This window comes from Nicotiana attenuata, chromosome 9 (genome assembly GCF_001879085.1).
Source record: "Nicotiana attenuata strain UT chromosome 9, NIATTr2, whole genome shotgun sequence".
NCBI classification, from domain to species: domain Eukaryota; kingdom Viridiplantae; phylum Streptophyta; class Magnoliopsida; order Solanales; family Solanaceae; genus Nicotiana; species Nicotiana attenuata.
The window spans coordinates 16,065,877-16,075,109 of NC_031997.1; the positions used below are offsets into that span (position 1 = coordinate 16,065,877).

General features: G+C 38.3%; 2 protein-coding genes across 2 annotated transcripts; one reads left to right on the forward strand and one right to left on the reverse strand.

Annotated features, from left to right (window-relative positions):
- Positions 260–3,316, forward strand: LOC109232102 (pentatricopeptide repeat-containing protein At1g15510, chloroplastic). Its single transcript, XM_019397764.1, has one exon. It carries the CDS (start codon positions 412–414, stop codon positions 3,040–3,042), a length of 2,631 nt encoding a protein of 876 aa, XP_019253309.1. The 5' UTR covers positions 260–411; the 3' UTR covers positions 3,043–3,316.
- LOC109232103 lies at positions 3,474–8,377 on the reverse strand. Its single transcript, XM_019397765.1, has 7 exons — positions 8,054–8,377; positions 6,777–6,892; positions 6,556–6,674; positions 6,190–6,352; positions 5,877–6,103; positions 5,274–5,592; positions 3,474–5,088 (listed from the first exon to the last, which is right to left on the reverse strand). The coding sequence occupies exons 1-7, from the start codon at positions 8,210–8,212 to the stop codon at positions 3,801–3,803; spliced, it is 2,391 nt and encodes a 796-aa protein (XP_019253310.1). The 5' UTR covers positions 8,213–8,377; the 3' UTR covers positions 3,474–3,800.

Here is a 9,233-nt window from a genome sequence, read left to right on the forward strand (position 1 = left end):
GACATTTTTCTCTGATTTCGATTTTCTCAAATAAAAGTATCTTCTCTCTGTTGAAAACCCTAATCAAATTTCCCCAAATTGCTCGATCTAGAATATTCATTTTCCAATAGCAAGAAACTAATTCCAATTTCCACATGTTAAAATAAATATGCTTGTCGAATTGATTTAATTAAAAGAAGAAGAAGAGGAGATAATTTATATTTCTATGAGTTAGTAAAATCTATATCACGACACCACAGAAAAATGGTTAGCCAAAATATAAAATAAGTACTCTTTACGACGCCGAATAGGGAGTTTCGAAGTATCTCTTATCGGCTAAACTGCTATTGGCGTTTGATAGCCGTTTAAACCATCTCCTTAAACCCCGCCTGATAAAAATATCCGACATGTTCCTTCGTTACACCTCCCAATATGGCAGTCTCTGCTAAAACCCCAACTACATCCCTCCCTTCCTTAGACCCTCCAAACCCTCCATTCTCCAAACTCCATTCTTCTAAATCTCTAAACTTCTCCCATATCTTCCAAAAATCCCACCTTTTTTCTCTTAAGAAAACACACCAAAATCCCCTCCTCAGCTCCTCCTCCACCTCAACTCCTACCACTGACCCCAATTCCCACCTTATCCAATTATGCTCCCAGAACCTTCTAGAACAAGCCATAATATTCTTAAAATCAGTAAAAGAACTTCATGGGACTATCGAAGAAGAAACATTTGTTTCTTTAGCTAGGCTTTGTGAATTCAAAAGGGCATCTAATGAAGCATGTGAAGTGTTTTCATGCATACTTAGCTGTATGTCCCAGTTGAGCTTGAGGCTGGGAAATGCATTGCTAAGTATGTTTGTTAGGCTGGGGAATTTGGGTGATGCTTGGTATGTGTTTGGGAAAATGGAGGAAAGAGATGTTTTCTCTTGGAATGTTTTGATTGGGGGGTATGCGAAAAACGGGTACTTTGATGAGGCGTTGGATTTGTATCAAAGGATGTTGTGGGTTGGATTTAGACCTGATGTGTATACTTTTCCTTGTGTTTTGAGGACTTGTGGAGGCTTGCCTGATCGGAAAATGGGTAGGGAGATACATGCTCATGTTTTTAGATTTGGGTATGAGTCGGAAATTGATGTGGTTAATGCTTTGATTACCATGTATGTGAAATGTGGTGACGTGTTTAATGCAAGGATGGTGTTTGATGGAATGCCTAGGAGAGATAGAATTTCCTGGAATGCTATGATTTCGGGTTACTTTGAGAATGATGAATTTTTGGAAGGGTTGAAGTTGTTTTCGTCGATGAGGGAATTTGGATTTTTTCCGGATTTGATGACCATGACAAGTGTGGTTTCAGCTTGTGAGGCTCTTGGGGATGAAAGTTTAGGGAAGGCGCTTCATGGGTACGTGTCAAGAATGGATTTTTATAGTGATGTTTCAGTACACAACTCTCTCATTCAACTTTATTCAGCTATTGGGAATTGGGAGGAAGCGGAGAAGATCTTTGATAGGATACAATGTAAGGATGTAGTTTCATGGACTGCAATGATCTCGGGTTATGAGAGTAATGGGTTTCCTGAGAAGGCTGTGGAGACATACAAAATGATGGAGCTAGAAGGTGTCATGCCGGATGAGATTACTATTGCTTCTGTTCTATCTGCATGTACTTCATTGGGCCTTCTAGAAATGGGTGTTAAGCTTCATCAACTAGCCGAAAGGAGAGGACTTACAGCATACGTGATTGTTTCAAACACTCTGATCGACTTTTATTCGAAGTGCAACTGTATTGACAAGGCATTGGAAATTTTTCACAGGATACCGGATAAAAACGTCATATCTTGGACTTCTATCATTCTTGGTCTACGGATTAATAATCGCAGTTTGGAAGCTTTGATTTTGTTTGGTCAGATGAAACGCTATCAGGATCCCAATTCTGTTACCTTAGTGTCTGTCCTCTCTGCATGTTCTAGAATCGGTGCACTGATGTGTGGTAAGGAAATACATGCATATGTATTGAGGAACGGAATGGCATTTCATGGTTTTTTACCCAATGCACTCCTTGACTTCTATGTGAGGTGTGGAAGGATTGGCCCCGCACTGAATCTGTTTAATATGCAGAAAAACGATGTTACGGCTTGGAATATTTTGCTGACTGGCTATGCTCAGCGAGGGCAAGGTGCACTGGCGGTTGAGCTTTTCGATGGAATGTTAACTTCAAAAGTAAAGCCTGACGAGATTACTTTCATTTCTCTGTTACGTGCTTGTAGTAGGTCTGGGTTGGTGAATGAAGGCCTTGACTATTTAAATAGCATGGAGAGTAAATATTGCATTGCTCCGAATCTGAAGCATTATGCTTGTGTGGTTGATCTGCTAGGCCGTGCAGGTCTAGTGGAGGATGCTTATGATTTTATTCTAACATTGCCTATGAAACCTGATTCTGCTATCTGGGGGGCTTTATTGAATGCGTGTAGGATCCACAGGCAGGTTGAACTTGGAGAACTAGCTGCTAGACATATTCTTGAAATAGATGAGAGAGGTGTTGGGTATTATGTTCTCCTATGTAACTTCTATTCCGACAGTGGCAGATGGGATGAAGTTGCTACGTTAAGGAAGATTATGATAGAAAGAGGACTAACTGTTGATCCTGGTTGCAGCTGGATAGAAGTAAAGGGAAATGTACATGCATTCCTTAGTGGTGATAATTTCCACCCCCAAATTAAGGAAATCAATGCAGTTTTGGAAGGATTTTATGAAAAAATGAAAACAGCACGTCGTAGTGAATCAGAAAGATATATAGTAAGTGAGGTTGAAGATTCAAAAGCCGAGATCTTTTGTGGACACAGCGAGAGACTGGCTATTGCATTTGGGCTTATAAATACTGCTCCAGGGACACCAATTTGGGTCACAAAGAATCTCTATATGTGCAAGAGCTGTCATGACACAATCAAGTTTATCTCTGAGGTTGTCCGGAGGGAGATTTCAGTTAGAGATACTGAGCATTTCCACCATTTTAAGGATGGAAGATGCACATGTGGGGATGAAAATTATTTGGGAGAAACTTGAAATTCATAACAGGAGAGAATCAATTCACAGTTAGCAAAATAGAATCTTTTGCTTGTGAACGGGCAGCGCCAGGTTACATAGAATTGAAGCTGAATTAGCTCCTGGCTAGAGACTGCAAAATCACATCCACAGTCTGGCACTGCACGTCTGTTGCTTCCGCAGATAACATCAACTGCCCTTCTGCAGGAATGTTTATTTCCCTGTGGTAATGATCTTGAAAGCTAGAACATTGTGAAATGTTTGCAATCTCAAAAGACAATTTGGTGATACTCAACATAGAGATGCCTGATGCACTGTATATAGCACATACCTTTCTATCATACTTGAAGATAGACGCTAGTCCTTTGTTGCTTTAGCGAATTGGATATAGAAACTTGTATATCTTGGTGTATGTTGCTGCTTGTAGAACTGCATGAACATGGAGGGTCATGAAAACAAACAAAACTACTCGTCTTTTCAAAATTGTTGACGGAAATAATTGTGCCAGAAACCTTTCCTCTTATTTTTCTGCACGATCTAATTTTGTCTTACTAAAACATAAGCGGACATGTTATCCTTTTCAAACACCAAAGGGATAGCCATTTTAAAGAGATCTTTACGTCAAACAACAAGCTGTTATTACAAATCCTTCAAAAAGAATAATAGTACACTATTATACAAAGAAATAAAGCGCGCACCATTCACACACTCATTTTGGTAGCCAACACTCACTAGCAATAACAACCAAACTATATGAACTTAGTTCTATGTATCAGGGCCTACATCTTCACTGCTCTCTTGATTGTTTTGATGGATGATCTTATGAAGCCGTTACCTCCTACCCGACCTTCATCGCTATCATCACCAACAACTGAGGGCTTCTTCCTTATGCAATCCACTCTCTTTTTCATGCCACTCAAGAGGAGAGATGGGGAAGACGGGATACGCCTAAACAACCTGGCACTGTCAGACCTCAAGAGTTCCCTTTCCTTTTCCTTTTCGCTCTTCCTTTCAGTTCTTTCACAGCTGCTAGATCTCCCTACTACTCCCTTAGAAGCAGAACCTACATCACTGGCTCTCCTTCTTTCTGGAATTAATTTGTAGGGTGGAGGATTCCTGGATGGTGTTTTTTGACCTTTAAGCTCATTTCTTTCTTCTTTTTTCCCAATTTCTCTTTTTGAAAATGATGATTTCCTGGCTGCCATTTCAACAACTTCCTCTCTTTTTGTTTCTTCTTGCTGTTTGGCAGCTTTCTGCGTCTGTTTCACATCCTCAGCTATTTCTGACTCCTCTGATCTTGATTTCTTCATCTCGTTCTGTGGGTATTTGATATTCTGCTTTCTTATCGTGCCATCAATCTCATTAGTTTCATCTTCTCCTGGATTAAGAGTTCTGTTACCATTATTGTTCTCCTCATCAGCATTCTGAATACCAAAATTGGTAGGTTCTTGGGAGTTATCCAAAAGCAACTGAAGCCATTTTTCAACATTTCCTTTCCCACGTTGCTTTCTGCTCTCGTCGTCCTCCTCCTCTCTTTCAGCTTCATGAAAAGTGGGAAACCCGGCTTTGTATGTTATCCCTTCTTGTATTTCTATGTTTTGAATCTTCTCCTCTGTTGGATCCTCATCCTTTGCCTGCACAATAGCATTGTCGCTTTGTATTTCTTTCTCTTGTCCTCCATTTAGAGATAGTCTTGCCTCGTATGCTTTCTGCTCCTCGTCCAAAAATACTCTTAGTTCCTTATGCATACTGTCATTGGACTTAATCCCTGGCAAGCATAGAACTCTCTGATCATCTTTCTCTAATTCTGCCCTTGAGCTGCTGCCAGGAAGACAGAGAAGAGTCTTCTCATCTCCCTCTTCATCTGGAAATTCATCCATTCTTGATCTTTTTCTTGTTTGGTCCCACTCAGGTCTTATCTGTTGCTCGAGTTCATCTCTATATATGAATCTCTTGTGTAGCTCTCTCTCTGCAGAATCACAAATTGCTCTTTGAGCTTCAAGTCTTGCCATAAGAGCATTAGCTGCTGCCTGGTTCAACCTCACTTGTTCTTTGTACACAACACTCCTACAAGTAACACAAAGCAACAGAGTAAGAGCATATAATCAAAAATTATATGTATATTAATTCTTAATATATAAAGCATATACATTTTCCGGCTATTATTTTTTGGGCGGCCAAAGAATATCATTATCCCTATAATACTCGTGAATTTTTCTTTTTCTAGTGGACATGTTTTTCAGTGATCTTACTGGTGCATGGCATCTCGAATCATCTTCTCTAGCATAGCTCTATAAGAAGATTGTGCCTCAGCTAGTCGTCGACATTTCTCTGCTCTCCTCCTTTTCTTTATTAGGACTAGCTCCAATTCTTCTACGGCTGCTTTCTCCTCCTCAGTCTTCTGTTTTAATTCACCCACTTCATCATCTAATTTCTGTATTTCTGCCTGCATTTTTGAAGTCTCTTCTCTGTTCCTTAAAGAATCTCTAGCCATTACAATAGCCTGGTATGGATTGGTCACCATGCCTGGATCTTCATTTTCTTTCAAATCCGCCTTTGATCTTTTGTAAGCTGTCACAAAAGAAAAACTTTAAAAAGCAAAACCGAAGAAACAGAGAGTAGTTCCCCCAAGGCATTGGTCTAGCAGTAAGAGTGATGCACTGGTTAGGTGCATGTTACGAGTTTGAAATTCTGCCGCAAACAAAAGCTTGGTAATTAAGTGGAGAAGGGGGGGGGGGGGGGATGACCCTCGGGGATTTCTCAGTCATTCAAAATAAAGAGTAGTATCACCTGTATATTTTTACAAGACATTAAAACCAAGAAACAATCATGGTGTTTGATATTTGGAGACTGACCTACAATAGGAGTGTTTGATCTTGGTCTTCTATTTATATCCAGGGATTTCAGAGTAGAGGAAGAATCAAAAGACTCCCTTCGACTTAGAACAACAGCAGCTGGAGCTAGGCCAATCTTTTCTTGCGATTCAACAAAATGAGGAGGAAAAACATGCGAATCAACAGTTTGTGAGGCATTCAATTCTTCATTTTCGCCTTCAGAAAACAACCATGAAAATGCTCTACGCCTGAAAACAGTGATAGTCAGCATCTAGCAGTTGCACAATATCACTTTAAAACTGGAAAAGCATTCAACAAACATACAGCAACCAACCTGAAATCTGAATTTGATATAGCAAAGATGGACAGGAACTGGTTTATGGATATACCAACTTGCAGATCCCACCAGGGTATAAGAAATTCCAGCTTATGATTCTTTTTCTTACATGCTTGCCACTGCATTATCCTCAGATTGCTTGGAACAGTTAGTCCTCCTCCTGCAATTTCACCGAATGTCACAAGTTCAAAACTCTAAAATGCAGAAAACAATTACTAATGCAGAAGAGTTTAACTTATATACACAGATGGTGTAAGCTTTTACAACAAATAAAGGTGACCTGATAATGTAAAAGTTTCGATGTACATAAGTTAAACTTTGCGCAGAAAAGCAGAAGGATGAAGAAAGATGATGAGTAATTACTGGAGCAAGGAAACCAGTGATCAATTTCCCATGCTAGAGGTGAAGCTGAATCAGCATGATAATACAGAACATTGCCATATGAGTCTACTCGAAATACTTCAGGATCAAACCCTGCATTCCTGGAGTTTAAAAATTATAATCAAGAATGAGAAGCCCCTTATTAAGCATTTCCTAATTATTCATATTGGATAAGTTGAACTGCATCAACAATCCGTTTTTACCCGAGGTGGTTGAGTTGCTTCCACAAAAGAGACAGGAAAATCTTCGGCTTTGTACTGGGTTGTGCATTCGGATCAATGATCGGGAACATGTCATCCAATTCCTTGGCTCTCAAAACCTATTACCGTTCAATATAACAATGATCAAAATTTGAGGCAGCACATAATTCCTCCAGAAAATTAAGTACAAATATTATCTTTTCTAAGATTCAGGGGTCGTTTGGTAGATGCATTAGAGAAAATAATGCATGCATTAGCTTTTGGTATTACCAATCCTTTGTTTGGTACACTTTTTCAAACTACGTATTACTAATGCAAATGTTAGTTATACAACCTATTTGGTATTATCCTATGTATAACTAATACATAGCAAACATGGTATTAGCAATACCAAGGCTATTAATGCATGCATTAGCACGGTTAAAGACAAAATTGTCCGTAAAGTCCCTTTTAAATCTAAAGAATATGAAGGACATTTTTATAAACAACTAATTTTCTTAAAAACTCTGCAATGCATTTTAATTTTTAATACACCACACCAAACGATGGATAAAAAATAATCTCCCCAAACTAATGCTTGCATTACTAACCCATACATTACTAATCTCGGTAAAAAAAATTACTAATACACCTTATTCAGCACTATAATCTGGGACACTTGTTTTCCAAGATCAGGTAAGAGATTTTTAGAACACTGGCTGTTTCTACTTGAAAATCACTGATTAAAATTGGAGTTAGAAATTGAAAAACATTCACAAGGTTTAACTCAACTATGAGGAGGATGCACTGTATAATCCACCGAGTTCAACTGAACTATATTTGCACAAATCATAGATATCTATGTACCAAAGTTACTAAAATATTAACAAATATTAAAATTCGAACCGTAATTGTAAATGTTCATTGAGTTTAATTGCGAGAAGTTAAAACCATCAAATTTAAATACCAAACGTGATATCCACTTAGGGAAATAAAGATACTACCTATTAGGTCACTTTAGCTTTATAGTGGATGAAGAAGGCGAATTTAACTTGCAATTAGAAGCTAGAAACCATATATAAAACGAAAATTCAACACAAAATTGTGGGAAAAAAGAGATTCTAAGGGAACAGATTAATCGACTCTTTATGGCGAAACCGAACAAGCCAGATTAAGTACTCCATACAGTAATTTAATCAGATTTGGTGAAGTAGATATAATTCGGAACACCAAGTTCCTCCTACTGAAAATTGACTGATTAATCTTGAAATAAAGAGAATTGAATTGATTATTTATGTTACCTCATGCTGTGGTAGAGAATAGGGAGTGAAAGCGAAAGGAGGGCCGCGGTTGAAGGGGCCAAAACTTCGATCTTTACAGATCTTGGCATAGGCCTTTGGGTACCCTAGTCCCTTGTCGATCACCATTTCTTCAGAGTTAAAAACAAGATCTCCAGCCATTGATGCCTCTGTTTTTTCTTGAAGAGAAATGAAGGACGAAAACCCAGAGCTGAACAGAAATAAGTGTTAGAGATTCGGTGATTTTGATAAAGAGATGATGAGAACCCAACGGTCATGTCATTTTAAAAAGTAGAACAATTGTGTTTTTCGTAACGGCTAGATATGCTGGCCTACTGCCTTAACAGCTCTCTCATATGTAGTTCAGTTGTTCCACATTAAAGTCTCATTACCATAGAGAAAAGACCATATTGGCCTTTGTCGAATGAGCTATCAGCTGACCTGGATGTATGGATATTATGGGGTAATTCAGTCAAAGAAATGGAATGTCGTAGAACACAGGTCATCATTGAAGTTTGAACGAGTTAAAGAAAACCAATGAGGGGAACAAATCTATTACTCCTAGTAAAAGGTAGTAAAAGGTCAGGTGAAAAGTTCCTTTTAGTATGACCAACCAAGTGAGTACATGTCAACATACATCTAGGCTCTAACTAAATTCTACCCACGTAGTCAATACTTTTTTCTTTCTATTTTAGGAGAGTTTAGTGGTGAGGAAATAGATAAAATAGGGGGGGGGGGGGGGGGGAGGAAATGGAAATACCAACTCGACATGATAAAATAAAAATGGTTATTTGCTGTTAATATGGATTTTTTATTATTTCAGTGGCTATTAACTTGCTATAGTTACCATTTACTTAATTGCTTCCTATAGCTATGTTTTTACTTGTTATAGAGTGTATTCGATGTATTCAAGCTACTGTATTCATGAATACAGTAGCAAAACTCGGCGGAAAACAAGGAAGTCCAGCTAAACTTAGACTGTATTCATATGTATTCGCGAGCTGTATTCGTGAATACAGTAACGGAAATCTGCGGAAAAAAAAGGTCTTCAACTGTTTAAAAATGGTAAGTGAATCAATTAACGCGATAGACTCCTAATATAACTCAACAAACTCAATTATAACAAACAAAATTTGTATTTCCAGCTATAGAAAAGATTCTCAGCTGAAAAATATCCTGTTTA

Bases quoted from the DNA above. Each gene is read 5' to 3' on its own strand.
- LOC109232102 (XM_019397764.1), top strand. From the start codon at position 412: ATGGCAGTCTCTGCTAAAACCCCAACTACATCCCTCCCTTCCTTAGAC.
- LOC109232103 (XM_019397765.1), bottom strand. From the start codon at position 8,212: ATGGCTGGAGATCTTGTTTTTAACTCTGAAGAAATGGTGATCGACAAG. The intron at 6,893-8,053 runs GTAACATAAATA...GAACGGTAATAG, and splicing joins ATTCTCTACCACAGCATGAG to GTTTTGAGAGCCAAGGAATT. The intron at 5,089-5,273 runs GTAAGATCACTG...TGTTACTTGTAG, and splicing joins ATTCGAGATGCCATGCACCA to GAGTGTTGTGTACAAAGAAC.